At 43.7% G+C, this 24,319-nt stretch overlaps 1 protein-coding gene across 3 annotated transcripts in view; it reads right to left on the bottom strand.

Moving 5' to 3' along the window:
• Positions 1-569: 569 nt before the first annotated feature.
• arhgef25a (Rho guanine nucleotide exchange factor (GEF) 25a) overlaps positions 570-24,319 on the bottom strand; it is a 44,442-nt gene continuing 20,692 nt past the window's right edge. For 2 of the 3 annotated variants that reach the window (XM_070969171.1, XM_070969173.1), the window contains 15 exons: positions 14,993-15,294; positions 14,349-14,459; positions 10,601-10,725; positions 9,157-9,223; positions 8,673-8,776; positions 8,333-8,402; positions 6,548-6,637; positions 5,876-5,968; positions 5,323-5,373; positions 5,139-5,216; positions 4,827-5,018; positions 4,405-4,585; positions 3,832-4,061; positions 3,446-3,580; positions 570-2,591 (listed from right to left, as the gene is read on the bottom strand). In XM_070969171.1, coding sequence (XP_070825272.1) covers positions 2,466-2,591; positions 3,446-3,580; positions 3,832-4,061; positions 4,405-4,585; positions 4,827-5,018; positions 5,139-5,216; positions 5,323-5,373; positions 5,876-5,968; positions 6,548-6,637; positions 8,333-8,402; positions 8,673-8,776; positions 9,157-9,223; positions 10,601-10,725; positions 14,349-14,459; positions 14,993-15,294 — 1,955 coding nt within the window. In that variant the 3' untranslated portion in view covers positions 570-2,465. The remainder of the gene's footprint in view (positions 2,592-3,445; positions 3,581-3,831; positions 4,062-4,404; positions 4,586-4,826; positions 5,019-5,138; positions 5,217-5,322; positions 5,374-5,875; positions 5,969-6,547; positions 6,638-8,332; positions 8,403-8,672; positions 8,777-9,156; positions 9,224-10,600; positions 10,726-14,348; positions 14,460-14,992; positions 15,295-24,319) is intronic. The other variant, XM_070969172.1, reaches the window with a different exon arrangement.

Here is a 24,319-nt window from a genome sequence, read left to right as displayed (position 1 = left end):
TGGAGAGGAATTCCCTGTGAATGGGACCCCTGTTGTTGAGACCCCCTCAGTGGTGACAGGAACTCCCTTTGATTTTGCACCCTTGTGAAAGTTAATACCCCTCCCCGCCACCGGTCCCCAGCCTCCATATATCACAGCCGTGTTACGATCGGCCCTGCTTTACAGCTCAGAATGAGGCTTTATTCAGAGGCCAGCCAACCAGATGTCTGCTCATCCAGGGGTTTCTTCTCTTTGTTTTTAATCCTGTTTGAACTTTCTCCAAGGGGGATTCTCCAACGGGGATGCCAAAGCAAGCAAACACTTTGCCTTTGTCTATATTGAGGGATCCCAAAAGTGGAGTCTGATGACCCCTGAAGAGTCTATAGCATAAGTAATACTTTAGCACCATTAGTTAAATTCAGGATTAAGCACACTGTGAGAATGCATATGGATTAATCATCCTAAGTAGTTGCAAAGCACTTACAGTATCCAAAATGCCACAGGATAAGTGTTTGTAGACATTAAAAGTAGTCAGAGTTATGTTAGTCAAGACAGTCAAAAGAGATTATGCAGAGAAACACTGCACAAAGTTTCAAAAAGACACTTTTTTTATTTGATATGACACAACAGTTTCTACTCAGTCAAACATGGCATTAACCAACCCTCTCTTAGCTTCATGTCCTTGCTTTTGGTTCTCTGTAGTGGTATTACTTTGTGTTAATGCAAACCTGCCTGATCAATAATTCCCATAAAAACACGCCAGTTCACATCAACTGTAGATGGATTCCGTGAGATGCTTCCACTCACCCAGTGTCTCACCTCTCAGTTTATTTTGTGTAATTCATTATCGTTTTTGCGGGGCAAATTATCGAGCAGCTTTTGCTTCATTGTCAGCATTAAAGCGTGAGTCCTATTGATCTTTGGTGCAGCTGTATGAGCCAGCTAAAGTGGAAGTGAAAGCCTTGTGGGGACCTCTACTGGCCACAAAGAAGAACTGACCTGATATTAACGGGATAGCCCCCTTCATCTACTGCACTCTCTTCTTTTTGTCACTTAGGCATTATAATCCAGGTGGCAACACTGATATCTTTGATTGTTAATGCATAGAGGCAAACTGAACTACAGGAGCATTTGAGTTGTAAGCTGCTGTTTTTGGCACTGTTGTCTGAGGAAGAGGGTGCATGCAGATTCATCAGCATCACTCTGTCTGTCCAGCAATATATTATCCTTCACTTTAACCAACTAGAAGGGTAACATTTCTTGGCATACCTGGGTCATTCTTCATCTTACAAGTGGAAATGGATGATTGCCTTTATGGTATGCACTGTACAGTATTTAGTCCATGAGGGCAAAAGCTAACAGAGATTATAGAAATGGTGCACAGCCTTGACATGACAACAGTGGACTAATAAAAACAATTCATATTAGTTTAAACCAATGCACTTTGAAGGACTTGTGTCCCCGAAACCACAAGAACCCCTCTTCGATGTGGAAAGAAAGATCTGTGTAAAGTAGCATTGTGACAGTCAGTCACAGAGGAGATGTTGCATGCAACACTTTGGGTCAGCACAGCAGTCCCTTTGAATGCACTTACTGTATCTAACAACTCCACTGGAGTTGCCCAAGAGCAAAATGTATTCTGAAGTGACGTCATACCCACAGAGAACCTCCAGGGGGCTCCCTCACGGCTTTTTTGTCCAGATCAAAGGAGGGCCAGTCAAACAGAATAAGAGAGTACACAGGCACTCTCAACACTGTGGCAAGAAAGAAAGTTCTTCACTTTCAGTTGAAATTCGAGTGAGTTAAGTCCTTGTGGCATGTTCGCATCAAGTGTTCTGCTTTTCCCATTCTTATCGACACAAACAGCGAACTCAGCTGTCAGCAGGGGAATGACAAAATGTGTTAATGTGGCTGTACTTGTCTTCACAATGGGGCATCAGAATGACCAGAGAGTACAAGAGGAGACGCTGCTACACATCACATGCACTCCAAACACATTCACACATCGTCGCATAAACATACATTCAGGCACACACACATAACTCCAGTGACCGCCCCAATTAGGAATGGATATTTCTTCATCAAACAAATTCCCCTTGCCCTTTCAAAGAGAGAAGAGTATGGTATACAAACTCTCAAAAAAGGTTAAAAGCAGAAATTGTCATAACGCTGAGTTACTACTGGGCTCAGTGTTTTCACTCTGAGCCCAGTAACATCCCACTGAGTACTGTTCATGTACACTCAAGCAGGCCAAGGCTAGTCACCTCCCACTGAACGGCTCTCTAAAAACATGAGCAAAGTCATTTCGTAGCTGCAGCCCATAATTCCTTCACATGTGTCTTCAGGGTCCTTCATTATCCTCCAGAAATCATGACTGAGCCAGGTAAGGGTCCAGCCTGGCATAAACAGTCAAGTCTTCTTGTCTCCACAGCTGGTAGCGTTAGCTGCTGTCCTCCTGACCCAGGAGGCAGATGGTGTTAGAGAGTTCATAGGTCATCCTCAGCTAGCTGAGCTAGGTTGCTGGGCCGTCGCCCAGCTGAGGGTCCCGACGATGAAGCCTGGCTCCCAGCATCAGTAGCTTGACCCCTTCGGCAGCCCTCTCCTGCTCTCTGCTGGGGAAAGAGGGAACATTCAGCAGAATAAATAACTTCCCAAACATTTAATGGAAAATTAGTAAATCAGGATTTGTCAATTTACTGTGTCAATCTATAAATGCATTGGTCCAAGTTCCATCTTTTGACCCCAGTATAAGTATGGGAAACCATTATCTGCCTTTAATAGGCATCTCTGTCTGATTTCTTCCTTTGGCTCAGTCTGCTTCCTGTTTGTTTTGAACCAAACCTATCCAGCCTGAGTAAACAGACAGAGAGGTGGAGAACAACACCTGCTGGCCTGTCTGCACTGAGGACAACAGCCCATTGATGGCAGAGGGAGACTTGCTAATGGTAATCTAAAACCCAACAACAGGATGTTCCCATTGTTGATTGGCCACATGAGAAAAACTTCAAAGTAAGGACAGATGGGGAAGAATTTTTGGAAAATGTCATATTTTGTGCAAAAATGTATGTGGAATTTCCCTTCTTTGTATTCAACCAAGTGAAACATTGTAATCCACTTCCTTGAAAAACAGCCTGATCTTTATTGATTCCTTTTTCATCCAATAGGGGGAGAAGCAACTCTTCTTATGACTCAACAAATCCCTTCACTGTATGTGTGTCTAAACAAATGGCTGCAATTTACAAAAGTCTTTCATCTTTTAATTAACATTAATGAACACATTGGAGTTATTGTTCGACTTTGTACAATGGCCCATTATTTCCCCAGCGGTTAGCTTCCTGTGGCTTGTTTTTTCATTAATTTTCACAATGCTAGTGTTGAATAATGACTGCTGGACAACCCAGAAGCCCAGCGTTCAGCTACATTCAAAATATTGACATGTTAAATGTGACACAGAGGAGACAGCTACCTGTGCACTTTGTGTGGTGGGTGCGTACAGCCCATTTGACACAGCTTGACAGTTTGGCTGATCGGCGAAGCCCAGCTGGACATGTGACGGAGAAACAGTGTGGGAGTCAGCAGGGCACGGCTGGACCGCAGTGGGCTGCAGATGCAAACAACAGGTAGGTCACTCACTAACACTGTAGTGCACACACACAAATTCATTTGCTGTTTTAATAATAATCCTTTTGTGTGACAGTCCAGTCCAGCAGCCAGAAAAGCTTAAGAGATAAGCAGGCCTGGCTGTGTTTCAGGTGTTTCATTAATAGAAATACTGTGTTTGAGTGGGCAGTTACTGCAGGACAGCGTCACTGCATGTAGGCCAGAGAAAAGAGATGGCTAGAGAAAACCTACGTCCCGCGATGAGTATGTCTCGCTGGGTCCTTGGCCCTGGCCTTGGCTGGGCAGGTAGAGCGTGGGCAGGGAGGTGTTGTGAGAGTGAAGGGAGGGCAGCTTATGACGGTCTATAGAGGCGGATGAGTGGGGCCGGAGGGCACTGGCAGCAGACAGGGGGGGCCTCATGCTGCGGCCCAGGCTATTAGACTTGCTCTCTCGCCGCTGGTACTCAATTGGTGACTGTAAGGCTGAAAGTAAAAATTAGAAATACCTTGTGAAAATGTAGATTTTTGAGATTATGAGATTCAAAATCTAAATTTTTACTTAATATTTTTCACAGTCATATGATTTTGTTCTAGTATCTCATAATGTTGACATATTGGGACAATTTTTTCCTTTTGATTCTTTAAAAAAAAAAGATAAAAAAAAAAGTTTCAATAGGACAATACAGTAAAAAGAAATCCTCACACTGAGTCAACAATGCATGCAAGCTGACAACGGAGTCAATGAATGGAAAATACGCTAAGATGAACCACGGTTCATGGATTGTGGGGGATGTGGCGTCGTCTTGAGAGCTCAGCTGGGACTCACCATTGAGGAAGTTACGCTGGGATTCCAAGATCTGAACAACATCATTGACCCAGGCCCTGCAGATCTCAGGGGAGGAAGCCTGCAACTGGAAGCGCACCACACTGCCATCAGGGTTGCGTGATGTCAGCACAAAGCGGGCGTCATCGCCGTCCATGCTGGGCTCCACCCCCAGGCAGCTCACCTGGAACATATCACATCTGACTAGCACCTGCGAGGAGTCCGGCCTGCTGAGCTGCTTGTTAAATACTTCAATAACACATGCAAGCCTCCAAGAAATCCCTGCTGTGGGATTATGTAACGTGCTGATTTAGGCATGAATTAGTGTGGATCTGTTGTGTAACTCATAACCTGGGAGTAAAATGTACTTTCTCATTTCTTTCATATTTTATTTTGCTCAAACATTATGTGTGGCTGTCACCCACCTTGATGCTGTTCTTAAAGATGTATCCAGGGAGGGAGAAACCTTTCTTCCTGTCGATTGGCTCACTGAAGATGACCAGCTGCTCAAATAGGAAGACCCGTCTTTCCTTGGCTCGGGACAGGAAGCTACTGTCCTGCTCGGTAACAGTGAAGGTGTCTTGCTGGAGCAGTTTGCCCTGGGCTGTGATCTTCCCCTGGTACCACAACGCAAAAAACAGAGGAAGCAGTCACGGTGTGCTTTTCATGGGCTGAACAGTTGGCATAGAGAACTGTTTTGAAGACCTTGAAGGATGGTTGAAATTCCTGAGACGTACCTCAAAGCCTTGCAGTCTGCCCACATTCATCATGTCATTGCAACGTTTTGGCACAAAGCACATCACTTCTACTGCTTTCTGTTTAATAGACAAAAGTAAGGTTGTTATCAAGAACACGAATAACAAGCAAGGCTTTGCACAAAAAGACTCTTTAATCTTGATATTTATGCATCAGGGCACCAACCTCCAACTCCTCCGTGTCCATCCCAGCTTTGGTGTAATACTTCAGGAAGTCCTGCTCAAATAAACACAGCATGGTCACCAGAGCATTCCGGGTTTACTGCTCAGAGTAATTTGAGGACATCTGGAGGAGTATTTATGGGTGCTGAACCCACCTTTCATTTGGATGCCAAAGGGCAAAGTTTTATATTTTAGGCAAAGTTTTATACCAGCGATGTCATTTTATGGTCATCTTCAAAGACCTTGACGTATGATTTTTAAATCATCTGGTAAGAACAGAGCCTCATTATGTAATTTGCTTCTTCCTCTCCGGCTGAAGAGACAATACACCCGGTGTGTCGTCAGTGTCTCTACACAGTGGGACGTATGAGTGTGTTTGTGTGTGTGCTTGTATGTTTACAACCCTGTGACTGACCCTGCTGTGCGTCAGACAGCTGCACAGTAAACACCGGTGTGTGTGTGTGTGTGTGTGTGTGTGTGTGTGTGTGTGTGTGTGTGTGTGTGTGTGTGTGTGTGTGTGTGTGAGATCAACAGCACAGCATTGCTCTGTTTTTCACCTTGAGCAGCAGCTGGTACTTCATGATCCTCTGGACAGGTTTGATGAGCAGGTCATTGAGCTGCAGCCTGTGGCCCAGCTGCTGCCGCAACTCCTGACAGCGGAGACGGACACAACAGCACGACACCAGTCAACATGACAGACACAACACAAAGGACAGCAGCTAATGGCCAATATAATGACTCTAAGACAAAACATCACAGGGATTGTACTGTTTGTCTGTCTCTCTTGTGTCCATGAAAAGGAACTAGTTAGAGTGTGAATAATAAATGGTAGCGGAAAAGACACCCGTGTCCATGTATAATATATAGAATAGGAGCAGTTAGACATTCATGCATACTAAATGGCTTATTAGCTACAGGCCTGAGTGGCAGGTGTCCAGTGTATCATGGATATGCAAGAGTTTGTCCTGAATCAATAAGTCTACAAACACATTTTTGGATGAAATAACCACATAAGTCATTTATTAAGTAAGAATCCCAAACATTTTCTGCCTCGTGTGTGTCCTTAGGACTGTTGGTCAGACAAAACAGGCCTTTGAGTTAAGGAAATTTTGACATTTCTCACTATTGTCAGACATTTTATAGACTAAAACATAGATCAAATACTGATTGATTAATTGAAAAGGGTATAGGATTAGCTCAAGAAAAGTTGAATGTTAAGCAGTACTCACCTCAAAGTAAGTCTCAATATACTCTGAGACGATGTGTTCCGACTTGGGCTTGTTCTGACAGTATACAACATACATATGCAGACGCCTCTCCTGCATCACAAGCCAAACAAACATCTCATTACAAAATCATTCAGTTGAACTTCTGATACAAGAGAAAAAGACATTAACATGAGCATGCTGTGAGAGTGCTGTGTCTTTAATTGCATTTCAAGTAAATTAAAAATGGCCCTGAAAGTGATGAACAAACATAAAAATCTATGTGCAGTGTCTCTGGTTGCCTTTGGGAGCAGAGCAATAATGATTTGTCACAGAGCGCATGGCCTTTAAAGCTGACTCTGGTTTGGTTAACGCCTCTTCTTCTGTGACTAATTAGCTTGGGAGTGCAGATGTGGCGGTCCTGAGAGCCCTAATGGAGTTACATGTGGATGAGCATCAGGTTATGTATAATTTACCCAGGTTACCCTTGTGTAACCAGACCCTTGCATATTAGACTGTACCTAGCAACAGGCTGCATGGCTCCGTAACCTAGAGACCAGTGAGCTGCTCCACCTGAATATGGACATCATGTAACACTGCAGAAGACAGCTGCATGCACCAGCGTTCAGTATCTCCAGTTTGCCTGCATGTGTACATGTGTTTATATGCTGCATGTGTGTGAGTGAGCACACGTTGCGTATCGGTGACGCGGCTCTTGTTAAAAGTGGATCGGGCTTTCTGCTTTTCATTAGGGCCATGTTCCCAATCTGCTTGTTTTCACAGTTTGACACCATGCTTAGATTTAGTTACAAGTTTCTTTATCCCCCCCCCCAGGCTTTTAAAGTTGATTATCCAGTGGGCTGAGCCTTATTGAATTGTTTAAAGAGCTACAGACAGAGAGAGTGAATATAGCAAAAGAGAGACACAGACATTCAACTTAATCATCTTCAGACAAGAAGCAAGTTGGTCAAATTACCCATCATGTCTGCCGAGTCTGCATGTGCCACCACTTAACCAATACATATAAATCTAATTTTGCTGCCTGCGTAAGTCCTGTGATCCTACACCAGCTCAGACTTCAGAGCTTATTCTTTCACCCAGTACAGTGTTTATGCACATATGTCTAGATTTTTGAAAATAGTGTTTTTCAGCTTAGTGTAAGTGATGTGTGTTTTGTGACATGTGAACTGCTGCTGCAACACTGCAATAATCTATCTATCTATCTATCTATCTATCTATCTATCTATCTATCTATCTATCTATCTATCTATCTATCTATCTATCTATCTATCTATCTATCTATCTATCATCTACTATAAGAACAGTGACTCTGTCTTGCATGCATCGCATTGCTTCATTCTTCAGCCAAAACATGTATGAAGGAGTAGGTCCGGCCTTCCTATCAAAGAGCCTGAGCTGAGGGTTTGTTATTCCTCGTCTTATTCTTGTTGTATTTTCTGGCTGTTTTTTCCCTGCTGTTTCCTGACCAGTCCTGCCCAGGATGGAAATGGGCCAGTGTGTCGTTCGTGTGTATGTGCATGTTTGCCGTGTGTGCTGTTGTAAAAACACAGCCTGGACTGAGACGTATCAGTAACAGGGAAGTGGAAGGAGAGACGCTGGCAGCTGAGAGAGAAGGACAGAGGTACGGTATAGGATAAACAGGAGCTCTGCATGTTTTCTTTGCTCTGTTTACCCTCTCGCCAAACAGCACAAGGAAGCAGACCCAGATGCTTCCACTGCGATGTATGCGTGTGTGTGTGTGTGTGTGTGTGTGTGTGTGTGTGTGTGGTACATGGTGGTCATGCTCACATGTTTAATGAAGAGCTGAGCCAGCCTCTCTGGCTCTGCCAAACACTTCTCCAGCTCTCCCAGGAAGTAGCTACATAGAGGAAACACACACACACACACACACACACACACACACACACACACACACACACACACACACACACACACACACAAGCACAGCCATCCCCAAAACGGAAGGTCAGATTTGTCTTCTGACCTATTGTTCCTTTGTCCTCCACTCAGCCACAAACACAATACTCTGCAAATCACTGTTTGTCTTTCTCTTTGAATCCAACTGGAGCGAACATACAACTTTCCACAGGTTTGAATAAAATGTATTTTTTAAAAAAAAGACACTTACTCTTTATGCCAGTCAAATATTTGGTGAATGTTCCCAAAAACAATCTTGTCTTTTCCCTTCATGTCCTCCGGTATACTTTTGGAGTTCATTGTGCCCATGTAGCCCTGCAAGGCAATGACAGAGCTGCTGACGTCTGTTCACACCTCCAAAAATTCACACCGTAACAGTCACACACCAGCTATTACTGAGCTTTTATTAACTTTCAGATGGCAAGAATTCTTCTCTGAACCAAAATATCTCCAGCTATTTAAGGCATCAGGAGATGGATTGCCTTGCAACATAATACTCTTCGAGCTAATAATTCTCAAAATCTGCTTAAGACTGCAGACGGTGGGATGGAGGCAGACCAAAGTGTGGAGGAAAGTGGGGGAATTGTGATGATAAGGATTTAGAGCTCTCTCTGACAGACTGGGCGGATGACTAAGTTCCCGCTTCTCTGGCAGGACAGACTGTGTGTTCTTAGTCGGCAGACTGTGAGGTTTACCTCCACTATGAGCCCCAGGTCTGCCACATAGTGCTTCTCTGTCTCTATAAGCTCCTTCAGTACATACCTGTAAAGATACAAGTGAGAGAGGATTAGTGTGAGAGTTATGCTCCAGAATTTATTTTGCAGACTGAAAAAATCTTGGTAACACTTTATTTTACTGATCCCAGTTTCATAATAATTTGCCAGAAAGGTACTTTGATACTAATTACAGTGCGACTGTTCAACCAGCACACTTTCAATTAAATCAGTCTAATTAATTAGTGTGATTATTCATGCTCACCTCGGATATAATAGTTTCTAGCTTTTTCCAGGCCTTTCACATGCATCTCACAGTCTTCATCAGGCACTGGGAGTTCAGTCTTAACATGACCTGAGTATGGCACTTTGGTCTTGTGATAACAACTGATGAAGACCATGAGATGCAGTTGAAAGGCTCAGAGAGAGCTGCATTAGTGAATAATATCCTAATTTGATTTTGAAATATTAAATAAACACGTGGATATTGACGATAATATATATGTAGCCTACAGTCTCAGAACGCTGTTCCTTTTTTACATAAAACGAAATCACATTCATTTAAATTAAATAATTCATTTTCAAGAATCATTGAAGGAAAATTCTCATAAATTACAAGTAAAATAAAGTCTTACCCAAGGTTTACTTTTTCTGTTTTAATGCCCTATAGGCCTCCTTCACAGCAGACATTTGTCTTGTCATTGTAGGAAAAGCACCAGTAGTCACATTAATGGTGATTCTGTTTTACTGTAACTGTCCCAGTAAGCCATGACAGCGTGACAGTGAAGCAGCAAAATGAAATTCAGCCATCATTCATTTTCTGATTCACTCTCGTGCTTTTCCTACCATGACATGTTAAAACAATACAAAATAAGTTGATTTCTATTGGAATCACACTAAAGTATTTCTACTGTACTGGCAGATTTTCCAAATTAGTTATTATTAAATGTTTGTTGCTGTTTTTTGCCACGCTGACAGCATGTCAGGGCAATGTCAGTCTAGACTGAAATATCCAATCACATTCGTAGTTCCCAAGCGATGTATCCTAGCAACTTTGCTGATCCCCTGACTTTTCATTGAGCGCAATCAAATTTTTGAGGTTAACATTTCAGTCTGTCAAATATTTTGGCTTATGACCAGCTGTCTGCTTCATGACATTCCCAGCAACCTCAGCCATACTTTGAGTTTAATGCTGGGAAGGCATGCATGTTAAACTTTAGCTTCTACACATCAGCATGTATGAAATTGTCTTTATGAGCATGATAAGATGGAGATTTTTGCAGTACATACGGTGAAATCTTACGTATCTTCCTGCATTTAACATACATAATACAGCTGTGCTTAAATACAAGACATTTATCTACAGAATATGTAGCAGAGGCATATGTCCCCCCTTGTTTGGAGCTTCACATTGATAAACACATACATGCTTTTTTCTAAGGCGCTCTTCCTCTCCTCCTCAGTGTCAGCCGCAGCTGACCATTGGCTGGAGGTGTCGTCCATCAAGACAGAGACGCTGTCGTCTGGCAGAACACTGGTGGACTGAGTGTCCTGAGGAGGCCAAGGCAGGCAGGCAGGCAGGCAGGCAGGCAGACAGACAGACAGACAGACAGACAGACAGACAGACAGACAGACAGACAGACAGACAGACAGACAGACAGTCAGTCAGTCAGTCAGTCAGAGAAACTCTTTTTCAAAGGTTCAAGTGCCAGTATTCTGGAGTATACGAGGAATAAAGTAAGCAAGGGGAAAAAGAGCTGGAGAGACATGATAATGATGCAGGTTGCCAAGGTGACCAGGGAGAGCAGAAAGACACAAGGAACAGAGATTGAATGATAAGAAGATCGGATTCAGATAGTCACCGTTAATGATCCGTGCTGTGCACATCAGCCACAGATAGATGGAGAGAAACGCATGAAAAGACAAAGACAAAGAGTTAAAGCTCTGAAGGTTCTTGATGGAGGTTGAGAAATGCAATTACTGCACACCTGCTGACAATGGCATTACATTTCAGATTTATGTGTGAATTAATGAATTGTATCTTCTTGTTTTGCCACCTGAGTATTCAAACACATATGTAAATCTATCATCATCTATTTCTGCAGCACCACTGGAGCAATATCTACATCAGCGCTGCCTTATTGGCTGCAAATAGAACTGCACGCAGGATGAACCCAAGGTTAGTCTGATCTAATCGATTGTGTGTTACATAGATGACCTCCTTTTCATGCTTTTTCCTGGAATTGATATCATTTCCTGTGAGGGTCCTGGTGCAAATATAGGGTCATTGTGCAAAGCCTGCAAGGAATGAAATCATCACGAACTCACTGGATACATGCTTCACATCTTACATGACCCTCATGTTTGAATAACCTATTTCTTTCATACAATAAGCACAATTAGCACCTTTGTGTGGCTGCAAAATAACTCATTGCCATCTCCCTGAACAATTGTGTCTGCTGAGAAAGTTATTCCATCTATTTTTAGCCATGTTGTTCAGCCTCTTTCCTGACTGTGTAAACATATAGGGGCAGCCGTCTGTCTTCACCTAAATCCCTGTGTTCCATTGTCCGAGTCAAGCAGAACCTCCCCACCTTAAACACATACACAAACCTGCCCTCACACCACAGACATATGTCTAATCCCTCAGACTCCTGTGGCAGGCGGCTGCCCAATGGAGAAATAAATAGATAGATCAGATAGATAGACATATAAGCAAATAGAAAAGGGAACTGAACATTCTCCTTTTCTCCTCTGGCTTCGTTCAACTTGTTCACCTGCCATTTCCATGATAAACCTGCTGGCGCCTCCAAGTTGTGAGCTTTCAGCTTTGTCATGTGTGACAGAGAGGAAAAGAATGAAAAAGATAAAGCAGAGTAAAGAGACCGGGGTGCGGGGAGAGACAGAGAGGCTCCCCCAACCCGTCTTGCCCCGCTAGGAGTGCTCCAGCCTGGCTGACAGGTCTCCCTGGCTCCCTGATCACTTCCAGATGTGCTGTGGCAAAGCCCAGAGGAAAAATTCCCCTCGTCTCCCTCTGTTGCAAGTTTTGTTTTTCTACTCAGAAGCTGATGAAAAAAAAAAAAAAAAAAAAAAGAACCTGACAACAGTTTTAGTAAAAGCTGAGATAATGCTTTTGTGTGAGATCTTTAAAAACATCTACAGTTCCATCAATCAAGAACAGGAAAATGGCAAAGGAAAATTAGCACTGTAGCAAAAACACTTCTGCTGTTTGCATTGATGTCAAAGTGTATCATGTCATTTATTATTCTATTATCTTATATCTATAACTGTGACACTGAAGTTTTGCACTGCTCCTTTGGAAACTTAGAGCACATAAAACGCTGCAAATCAGCAGTTTTAATGGTGATATAAAAGGGATTTACATATAAAGAAACGCGACTCTCATGTCAGGGAATATTTGCTGATGCTTGATGCGGATGCATTTTTACATTTCCAGATGTGGATTAAGCAATGTATTATTTTTTTAATTGGCCCATTCAAAGGGCCCATCAAGCTGGAGACATACAAGCACAAATCAAAGGTATGGCACTGTGCTTTGGAGGAACACAGTTGGTCTCAGGCGCTGACGATAATATGCAGTATTCTGGCATTGTTGCCAGTGTTACAAAGCATGGGATGGCATTGAAGAGATCTCACAATAACAGCACCACTCATTTCTTTACACCGTTTCTTTTCCTGTTCCACTGTTCCAAAGTTATCTGTTTGTTTTATCTGTGGGTCAAGCTGGCAGACTGTACAAACTGTTCCTCAGGAAAAGCAATTTAATGAATAGTGTGATCTGTAGATCTGGCTTCCTTTTCGACGCCGCATCTTGTTCAAGGACTGACAAACAATCACGAGAACTTTCCATTGACCAGGAAACAATAAACATTTTGCTGAAAACAATGTTCTGCTGCGGTTGTGTGATTAGAGAAAACGGTGTGAAGAAAAGGGGAAAAAGAACAATGCATGTAACTCTGGACATGTGGCCATTGAATGTGCAGACAGAAACCACGGCTCGGAGATGACTGACCTACATAATTTAATCTCTCTACTTCTACCTCTCTCCCTCCCTCTCTCTACTTCTCTCTTCGAAGATTGGCAGTAAAAACACCAAAGCACTGACCTCATCCCTCTGATGTAATCGTATTAATGGCTTTTGATGTGTTGTTGAGACTGAAATTAGGATTTAAGTGCTCTGGTGTCGATTCACCAACAGGAGACACTCCACAATGCTCAGATATCATTATTGTTATATTGATAGGGCCCAGGCACTGATGTTTCATGCCATATTACTGCTGCTCAAGCAAATCCCATTTTCTGCCATGCTTCCGTCTTGAAAAGAGACCCTCTGAACACCCGACGTTCCTTTGCCACAAGCAACTGACTTCAAGTGTTTGATGGAAAAATGAAAGCGTATATGTGCACACAGAGTTCTTTGTCACTTCACAGAAGTGGAGTCATCTTTCATTACATCTGCCATTTCACTTTATTTCCTATTTTTCTCCAGGCATGTCCTTTTGTAACATGTTGAGTGTGAGTCATGCATCACACAGGTCGCTGTCAAACCCTGCCCTCTGGTCCTCTGGTGCATCGATCTGCTCTGAGAAAGCGTTGTATTCATTAAGACTCCCTTGCATGTGTGAGTGCATGTGTGTGCTCTGTCTATGGTTCTATATATCTTTGGTTGTATATATCTTTGCATCCAGGATCGTGTGTGTGTGGTTGCAGAATGCAGCACTCATGTGCATCTGTGTGTTTGTTGTTTGATGGTTGAGCTCCGCCAGCAGCAGTGGAGTTAGTCATTTCCAGAACTGGCTGCAGGGCCATGGAGACAAACAGTACTGATCTCACCTCCCCGCCAGGCTGGGTCCTCACTGAGAATTTTACTGCTACTCCTCTCAATGACTGTCCACAGTAAACAGTCAACTAAAATGAACCATGAATGGATTAACTCCTGATAGTTTGAATGTCATCATCATCATGAATTATTATGTCAATTAAAGAGAAGGGTACACTCAAGTTTTCTGGCATCCTGTCAAAAAATACTACTTATATTTAAGTCAGAAACATCTGCCGCTGATGATGTTATTTCTATGTGACACAATTAATATGTGGTGACAGATACAACAGGTTAGATAGTGCTAGTCTTACAGTATATCATGCACACTGACCTGGGTGTTTGGCAGTGATGTGCAGCCAATAAGGGAGTCAGTTATGTAGCTGGGGGACTGTAGTGTAGCTGGTGACAGGTCCTCAGGGCTTGCCAGGCCATCTTTCCACTCCTGGAACACACATACATCTCCACTGTGTCAGAATAAGACAATATAAACATGATGCAAAATGTCTGTAGCATGCTCATGCATTCAAGCAGCTACACAGCAGAAAAAGAGAGCACATGAGTCACAGAATATGGCGGTGCGAGTTTCTGCAGGCTGAGCCAGCAGTGCTGCTGTTATATAACAACATCGCCACCTGCCATGATACTTAGTCCTCCGTAGATCAAGTCTACATCAAATCTGGGGTCTGCTGATACTCTGCTACCTAATACAAACAAGCCACAGTCAGGATGTTGGTTTTCGTTTGTGTTTATATGAGGGAGTTGCTTTGCATGTTTACTTCAGAACCAGTTCCCAATTCCTTGTGATAAGACGGTGTAAGAATAATTCCTGTTAATGAGTTTACTTATAAGGTGTTTCATCTCATAAGTGTTAAAAGGAACTTGAAGCACAAAGCCGGCATGCAACACCTTGTTTGATTAGTTCATGTGAGCAAGAAAGAAGAACACGCATTCTTGTTACAACTTTTCACTCCTCACCAGTTCTCTGTGGGTGACAGGCAGGATGGTGAGCGTCTCGTCAGGTCTCGGGGGGCTGCCCAGATCCTGGCTGTAGGATGGAAGAGGTGGAGGCTTTCCCTCAAGTTTGCGCACCTGACGCTCCCCTTTGGCGCTGGCCCCGGCGCTGAGTTTGCGGACAGGATTCGTGAGCCACTTCTTCAAGGTGCTCACAGAGCGTCTGGAGCCTGGGGAGCTGGGGGCCGAGCTGCCTGATGCCTGAGGGGGCAGTGATGCCACAGAGGTGGAGATGCTGCCCTCACTGCCTGCTGCCGAGTATGAGTCTGGAATGAAGACAAAGGGAGAGAAAGAGAAAGCAGAAGGTTATCGGTAAACCAATGAGTGTCTGAGGGGACAATAATGTAGAGGTAGACAGCTGATAAATGAGGGTTTATCGGGTCAAAGGGCACACTACACCCTGACTCTCCACTTTCAGACCACAATGGTCAATGAATCAATTACTCTATGTACAACAACAGTGCAAGAGCACTCTATTTAAGACAACAGAAGTCCTGATTGACTATTAAATGAGGGTCAGTGAGGGGTGATGGAGGACAACAGGATCACAGAAGAAGTAAAGAGAGAAATAAAATTAGGACTGGGAACATAAATAGATTTCCTCTTCAAACACAGCTGTGTAGCTGTGAGCCGCACCATAAAACATGCACTGTTCTGCTTATTAAACAGACCGTGGTTTTTATATTTGCACTGTGCATACAATCACATGACCAGCAGATGGCCGGCGGTTAATTTGAAAAATACACCAGAACAGTCGCGGGCCGCTGCTGCACAGTGATGTCAGGAGGACATGGGAAGCGGGCTGTCGGGGGTGAGCTGGGACCGGACATCCAGTTTAATCCTTTGTAGACGGGAAGATCCTTGTTTGGAACTGTTTGTTTTTACTGTCTTGTCCTCCATTCCCATCCTGCCTCATCCACCCAACTGCCCTTCCTCCTGCCTTCCTGAGTCCTGAGCTAGCTCTTCCTGAGAGATGTCTGTTCGGAGTGTTTTATCTGTTGTGTGCAAATGCACATCAGTCATGCCTCCTTTCCATCTTCTTGCCCTGGACCTGACCTCTGACCCTTGAACACCACTCTGCTGCAGATGGAGAAACACTCTCTCCTGCTAAGACTGACTTATTGTTGTTCAAATATAGCCACTTCTTCACACCAAGCGTTACCTGGATGTGTCTTTAGTTTCCAGAACAAATGACTTTGTGAATTTGTTACGCATTTGTTTACAAGAGGACAACACTGACCTCATTTTGGGGTCCCTTACATGAGCCACAGTGGAAGATCTTATCACAGCGCTCGATAGTTAGACCTCAGACTGCAGGAGCCACACTGACACATCTTGGCCCATTTTGTGAGTGTACCATCTTCAAAGGCAAAGCCTGAATAAATTCACAATCCCCTTCAGTGTCCATGCTTAAAACGACTGAGCTTTTCCGCACTTTATTCATTCAATTACTTCCTCTCAGAAATACAATAGCAGCCACTGTGCCGATCAATGCGATGGTGCAATGTGAAAATGTCCCCTCCTCTCCCATGCGCAAACCGCAGTCACAGTGTTTGAGACATGGCTAACCTCAAAGCAAAACAACTCATGTTTGTGACATCATTTTGCTGCCAGCGCATACAAATTTGGGTGAAACACATTGTTTGTGGATCTTAGATGCTAACAAAAAACCTCTAACTTGCCTGTTTGTGTGTTTTCTCCATCGAGACAACATTCCCTCTGTAATCTGTCTTGAAGTTCATTTTGCAGGCATCATGCGTGTGTGTGTGTGTGTGTGTGTGTGTGTGTGTGTGTGTGTGTGTGTGTGTGTGTGATCCCAGGGTGGCCAATTTCCCCGTCCTCTCCTCTGTCACTCCCACCCCCATGCACATGAAAGACTGGAGAGTGTAAGGAGATCTGAGCCTGGCAGGATGGGGGGGGGGGGGGGGGGGTTGAACAGAGGGAAGAGACAAGGAGCAGAGAGGGGTACAAAGAAGGGAGATGGCTAAACCCTGCAGGGGACAGATGGAAACTTTGAACAAACACTGGATGGGTCCATAGACAGTAAGAAGACATAAAAAAAGAACAGCAGCCTGAGTTCAAGCCTTTACCCTTTGTGAAATGTCTCAGAAGACAAGAAGATATCAAGAAGCATCTGAAAGCTGTTGCATTTTATGGTTGGTGCTGTTAAAAAGCCTGAGGCAAAGCATACGCCATCTCTGAAGGAAGTCGTGAAAATGATGCTGAGCACATGTGATAACCCCAACCCCAGCCTCGCTGACGTCTAACAAGGGCCAGGCCTAGAGGTTTGTGTTTCCCTGTGTTCCCTACTCAGGTTTAGTCAGGCCAGGCTTTAGGGGTCACAGTGCAGAGACACGGCCAGTATCATCGTTTCTAACCAACTCCAGACATCAGCGGAGATAGCTTATCAAAAAAAAGGGGGGAGGGAGGAGAGAGAAGCTGACACACTCTCTGTGCCTGGAAGCAATTAAATGTGAGTGGAGACAGCAGTGCTGCTTCATGATTCGAAACCCTGCGTCAGAGTGTCACAGAGGCTCTGTCAAACATACAGATTTACAACATGCAGCATGTACATACTTTACTGGTTTTATAATGAAGATCGTTACATGTGCATCTGTCACCATGGCAACTGTGCAGCTCCCCTGCTGATTGTTGTGTATATGGGTCAGTTTCCCTGTTGACCCTGGAAAGTTTAATCTCTGCACTGCTATGAAACCACTACCAACCATTACAGGGATATCTATCACAGCTTTCACAAAGCAACAGCAAGGGAACTGTAAAACACGAGGGGAGATGATGAGCATCCCCTCAGAGCAACATGCCTCTGTTCTCCCCACACATTGCAGGATGAGAGGAGTTTGATACCATTATACACGTACACAGAGGAAACTGGAACAAAAAAAACCCCTTCCCACTCTCCCTCTGTCTTGCTTGCTGCTAATAGTGCCCAGTGACATTTATCTCCATAATGGCACCACTAAGAAAAGATTACCCAGGCTGATTTTGTTAATGCAACTTGACTATTGTTTATGTGGTTGGAATAATTAACAGTCGAAGGCACAGAGCAATGGGACTGCATTAAGCCGGACCGCTCTGTGATCAGTTAATGTTGGGCTTTCACCAGTCGCCCACTCACTGTCTGAGAGGCTGAGCGGCAGCCGGGTGGGAGGCTGGCCGAAAAAGTTGCTGTACTATATAACTCAAGAGCCAAGTGGGTTTGTGCTGCAAAGTAGTTCCAGACTTTCTTGAAGGTATTCACTCATAATAGTGAAGCTTGACAGTACTTGCTGCTGAAGAGGACAATGGAAGATTTAATTTAGGCATTCTAGTGAAGTATCATCTTATTCTTTCAGTTCTGACAGGCAGACACTTTTTCTTGCATTAAATCAAGGTTTCACTCCATCTCTGGGCTAATTATCTCAGGGAAGCAACTAAACATTACGTTCTCATTTTCTTATCAATTAATCCGGTGGATTGTTTGATTTTTATAAAACTGAATATGGCCATTAAAATTTTCTAGCAGGAACAGAAAACGTATTCACTTTGCTATAACGCAAGACAAGGAAAAGCTAAAAATCAAAGCGGGAACCAGCAAACATTTGGCGTTCTCACTTGAAACTGATTCGATGCTCATCTGTCTTTTTCATGTGGTTTACTGTGAACCATGTCTGCTCAACAACGTTTCACATTCTGCTGCAAATTGAATTATCCAGTGACTGTCTCGGACACAGCTTGTCCAGTCATGTGGAAAGGGGAAAACATCCGATGCAATACTCTCACGAGGGTCACAAAGGTTTGGATTATGAATATTAGGTTGGATATGATTGAATAAACCTTAAATTTCCTGGCAATTTACGTTTGAAGAAGAAAACTTAAAATCAAATAAGGGCAAATGACACAGGCGAAGCAGCATAAAGTGTGAGGGTGGATGATGTGGGTGGATGTGCTGTTAGTGTTGGTCCCCTGAAGAAGTTTGGTCCAACTTCCTGTTATTGATCAGTTGATAAGTGAGTGCTGCTGAGCCAACAAATCAGGCTAAAAGCGTTGGCTGTAATGGAGCAAACTTGTTCACAGCCACTCCACTCTGGAGCTCTCTGTCAATCCCACTGCCTCTTGGGACCAGAGAGGCAATTTAGGCATCACTGATCTCCCACAGTACACACATGCAGGCAGACATGCAGGTGCCCGGACACTTGCACGTATGCACAAATGCCACATGTACATTTTTTCCTGGGTAGTGGTCCAGATGAGTCGCTGCAGGCTGTTTGTTTCTGATTCGAGCTTCCAGTGTCATTTATCTGTCAGAATAAACAACACACAGCACATCAGAGGCAGGCGACCTGCTGGTCACCAAAGTGTCAAACATGTCAGATGTCCAGCAGAGTCTAAAAGACTCTGACAATTAATGCCAGCTCCTCACAGATCACAGCCCCGGGGGTCTGAGATTGCGGCGGTCAACACGCAGGCACCAGACGCCCTCATGCATCATCGATAACAACACAGCACCATGCTTATCTTCTCTATTCTCCCTCTTTTTTTCATTGCCCTCCCCACTTTATGGTCTTCAGCCCAGGCTCTGTTTGTATATTACATTTCACCTACTCAGAGGAAATGGACACTCTTCCCATCAACTAGCAGGGCCTGTGCTGCACTCAGCCATTCAAATGTGCAGACTGAAAGACCTGTGAGACAATGAGGCACTTAGTACCTGAAGCATATGACCGGAAATCCTCTCTCCGTCCTCTGATGAACTTTAACAGAAACATAGTACAAGGCTTTTTACTTTGCTTGCTTTTAAAATCTCTGTATGCTGTGATTTGCAATGAATAGACCATTTTTGGACCTTTTGAATCTCTTGATTTTCTGTCTCCTTTCACTTTTACTTTTTCCCATTACATTTCATGCTGTTTGCCCCAGGCTGGTTTATGTGTATTTTGTTTGTGCCACTTCTGATTAATAAATCCTGGCACTTGGCTGTTCTCTTGTTCTCCTGTCCTCCCCCCTCCCCTCCACTTCATCTTGACTCTTTCCCCCTTACAGCTTGTTCCCCACCCCTGTTTTACTCCGCTACCCTCTTTTGCTCTTGTACCCTCTCCCTGCAGTGCAGTGTTTTTAAGACTTTGGCTTGGCCCTGCCCTGGGATCAGGACACACAGCTCCCTCCTCTGATGCAATGCCCTGCTCTGGCCCAAAGCTGCTGAGACGAGCACAAGCTCGACATGCAAGACCAACTGGCAGAGAAGACAGTGACACAGGAGCAAAGGAAAAAGTACTTGAAACATCTCTGTTTTACGCTCTTCTCTCGTGGTGATTTTGACAGAACTGAGCTCACAAATTTAGAAATCCTCTAAAATGATTAAGCGGTGAATATGAATGTATATTTTAATGAGCATCAGAAAGAGGGAGAGACTAAGAGATGGAGTGATAGGATTATTCATGGTTTAGGTAAGCAGTAAGTGGCACAAATGCCAGACAGGCTGAAGCTAAAACCTTGAATGAGAGTAGAGGAGGAGATACTGAAGAGGAAGAAGGGAAGGAAGGTGATTAGTGCAGCAGCTGCCTATTAAATATACTTGAGAGCATAAAAGCAGGACGCCTGCTAATTCCTAATCTTGTGCACAGAAACATGGACATGTATGCAATATAGCACAGCTGTGGTCATCGCTGTGTGTGTCATATGTGAGTGTATCAGCATGCAATAACCTTTGGAGAGACACATTGCTGTCAGACAGACATTTGAACAGAGATTTCCTGTCCTCTTACTGACCTAGTTTGTGCAGACACACATGCACACACACTGCTGTGATTCCAGGAGCACAGAAGGAAATACGTGGTAGACACAGTCAAGTCACACACACACACACACACACACACAAACAAGCCATCAGGACCGCTCTCCTGACATCAGCACTCTCAGCCAGGCTCTGTGGCGCATTTTTCATCAGCATAAAGCACCAAAGTAATGTCAGTTACAGGAAAACAGACCCGAGTAGATGATGCTGGCATTAATCCTATTGTCTGCGGAACAATGTGGTAGAGTGATTCAGACACTTCTCCTGATGAGGGCTTATGAAACAGCCCAAAGTGATAGACGGACCTAAACCACCACTAGTGCCATTGACTGTCAAAATCAGGTCGACGTGATGATAGCAATGCATTTCAAGTGGCCATGGTTGTCTGCTTCCTGTTGAGACACTGCGCCCTCAATCTCAACTGAGGTTTGGATGTTATTTTGCCGAAAAAGGATGCATCAGCAGAAATAGGCAGGGGCGATCTCACTGCAGACTGTCTTTATCTCAGCTGCTGCTGCTGCAGGCTCCTGGAACCATGTTTGTGGTTTGTGGGACTGAAAACTCCAGACATTCCTCCAGAGCCATTCAGAAGAGAAAGAGATTTGCCAAGTTTCTGGCAACATCTGCCTTTATTTCCTTTAATGTAAGCTATGGGGAACTGAACACACACTGCATGTCAAATGCATGGGATTAACGTTCCAGTGTGGTACATTTCAAACTCACACTGACATGAACAAATGGATGTTCGTGGGATCAACAGAAGAACAGACAGAGATAGTAATTGTGATTTATTCCTTATTTATTTTCATTGAAAGAATTATCAACAATGGTCAAAAGAAAGCAGCAGAAATATCTTGATTTTTAGCGTCAAGGATGGATTAAGCTCTAAAAACAGCTGATCCTACATAAAAACTCCACATCCAAGGCTTGTAACTAAATTTGGAAATTTTCTGTTAAAGAAGCCCAGTCTGAGATTTTTTCAGACTTGGAAGGTTCCCTTCATACTGACGCAAGTAATGGAAGAATACTTAATACTTCTGTATACCGGCTGCAGACTTTTCAAAGTCCAATACTTCAGTGCTATAAATTCAGTGGTATTTAAATTTCAACAGAAACTATTCAGTCAAAATTAGGTGTTCACTTCCTTATGACATCCATTTCTTTATGGCCAGAATTTGCTTCCATATATTCAGAGCCACAGAGGACATCATACAGCTGTGCTCACAGGTTGAACAGTGACAAGCAAACCGATCTTTATGTGTAGAATCAGTGGCATGCCCCCTTAATCCCCCCCCTCCTACGCAGACCCCCACTCCTCTGTAACTGTGTGTCAAAATGATGTCTACCTATTGACATCACCAATTGTAACCTCAATTTTTCCCATGCTGTGCCTGGAGCAAATATTATTGATCATGACGGAGTTGTGAGAAGCACAAAATCAGCTCTTGTCAGCATGACATTAAGTCAAAGTGAGAAACTATTTAGACTCACGTCAGTGTTCTTAGTGTCTTTAACACAAACATAGAATTAGTATGAAGTCTGAAAAATTGGGTTGAACTTTTTTTTTTTTTTTCAAGTCTGATCTCTTTATTTAACTGTACAGAACAAATGTTTTCGTAGTCGAAACAGAGTTCTCATGATCAGGAACAAAGAGGAACCATTAAAAGGTCAGCATGAATCTGGATATGTTACGCTGCCAAAGTATAAGGTGATGAGAAAATCACACACAGGTGTTCATTCTTCTGTTTTCTTTCAGAAGCAGCATATTTATTTTGTGATCCCACAGAGACGTATGAATTAATTTGCTTGGACAGATGTTCTGTTAAGTAGGCTGGACAACGGATGACAGATACTGAACCGTACTTCACTCACTAATTGGCAGCGATGGAGGAAGTATACACACAACATGATTTAGTCAAGCAGGACATGCTCCTGGATCAACATCCCACACTTCGTTCTTGGACCAACATTGTAATCAACCAATCACAGCCTTCTGACATCGTCAGTGCGCTGCTCCTATGCTTTTTCAAAATTCCTCTGGTAAACTAGGTTGTCCAAATTCAAGTTGCTGGAGGATCACAATTACATGCATCATAGTTTATTTGTTGATTATTGTTTTAAAAAAATGCCTCATACTGTATGGGCCCTTTGAGAAACACTTCACAGCATTTGGTAGACCAAATGTGGGACGTCAAAGCAGTTACACGACCTTGCAGCGTCTACGTGGCACTCTGATTTAGTGTGTGTGTGTGTGTGTGTGTGTGTGTGTGTGTGTGTGTGTGTGTGTGCCCAGATAATCATAGTGATGATCAACACTACCACGTCAGCCTCTTTAGCAGCTGGCAGCCAACACGCACTCTCACACGCACTGAGTACTGTTGATCATCACTATGATTACCTTGGCACACACACACACACACACACACACACACACACACACACACACACACACACACACTAAAACACAGTGCAAATTAAAAGCGATTGTGATTCCATATGGCAGCTGTGGTAGTGCCAGTCAGGAGGCCTGCAAGGAGAGCTGGAGACAGGGCTGTGGTGCCTGCTGGGCTGTGGGGATGTGGAGCCTCTCCTCCTGGCCCCAGTCTGCCTGACAGCTCTGGTCCTCTCGGCTCTGGGCTGTTGATGTTTTTCATGCTGGCTGTATGCAAGGTCACATCTCTGAACTGCAAGTAGCCAAACCTACTGTATATATCTAAACGAGTCAGATGTGAATTGTGGGTAGAATTTTTCTAACAGCCAATGGCATCACATACAATCATGTGTTTAGCGTGACTGCTTACTTGGCCAAAGCATAAAAGGTGCCAAAACCGCAGAATGGAGAGGAACATGAAGTGTAGCTCTCATGCTGATCTGGCACACTGCGTTCACCTGCGGGTGTAAATGTGCTGCGGTTATTCTCACTCAGTCTTGATGGTCTTACCAGACACATATTCTCATTCCTTTCCATGGCCCTCTCCCACTCTAATTGCCATAGCAACTAAACCCAGAAGGGGAGAGACTAAGTGACAGCCGCACAAAAGATTAGCCATCAGCAAGACACGAAAATCAACTTACACATGTGGGCACACACACGAGCTCATGTTACACAAACACACGTTAGATTTTCTTCAAAATATCACAAAAAAATAATCTGATGAATCTCACATAGATCTCTGTTAGTGCTGTTCTGGTATCTTTTTTCATCTGTCTTATCATTGTTTATTTTTTGGTGCTGTGCGTTAGTGCTAATTTTGATTTCATTATAGGTTGTTGCTATTTATTCTATCATGTGTAGCATCATTTCATTTATCTTCTGACACTGCATTTTCTGCTCTTAAGGATGCTGTGATTTTGGGTTATTGTCTGTTTTCTAGTTTATTTTTGTTTGGACCCCAGGAAGGCTAGCGGACACTTTGTGGAGGCCAACAGGCTTTCAAAGAATAAAGAATGTGCACGAGCCTGTCTGAGGCAACACACACACACACACACGCACACACACA

Source organism: Chaetodon trifascialis, chromosome 8 (genome assembly GCF_039877785.1).
Source record: "Chaetodon trifascialis isolate fChaTrf1 chromosome 8, fChaTrf1.hap1, whole genome shotgun sequence".
Lineage (NCBI taxonomy): Eukaryota > Metazoa > Chordata > Actinopteri > Chaetodontiformes > Chaetodontidae > Chaetodon > Chaetodon trifascialis.
Note: the sequence above shows the minus strand (reverse complement) of the source record. Positions and strands in the feature narration are given on the sequence as shown.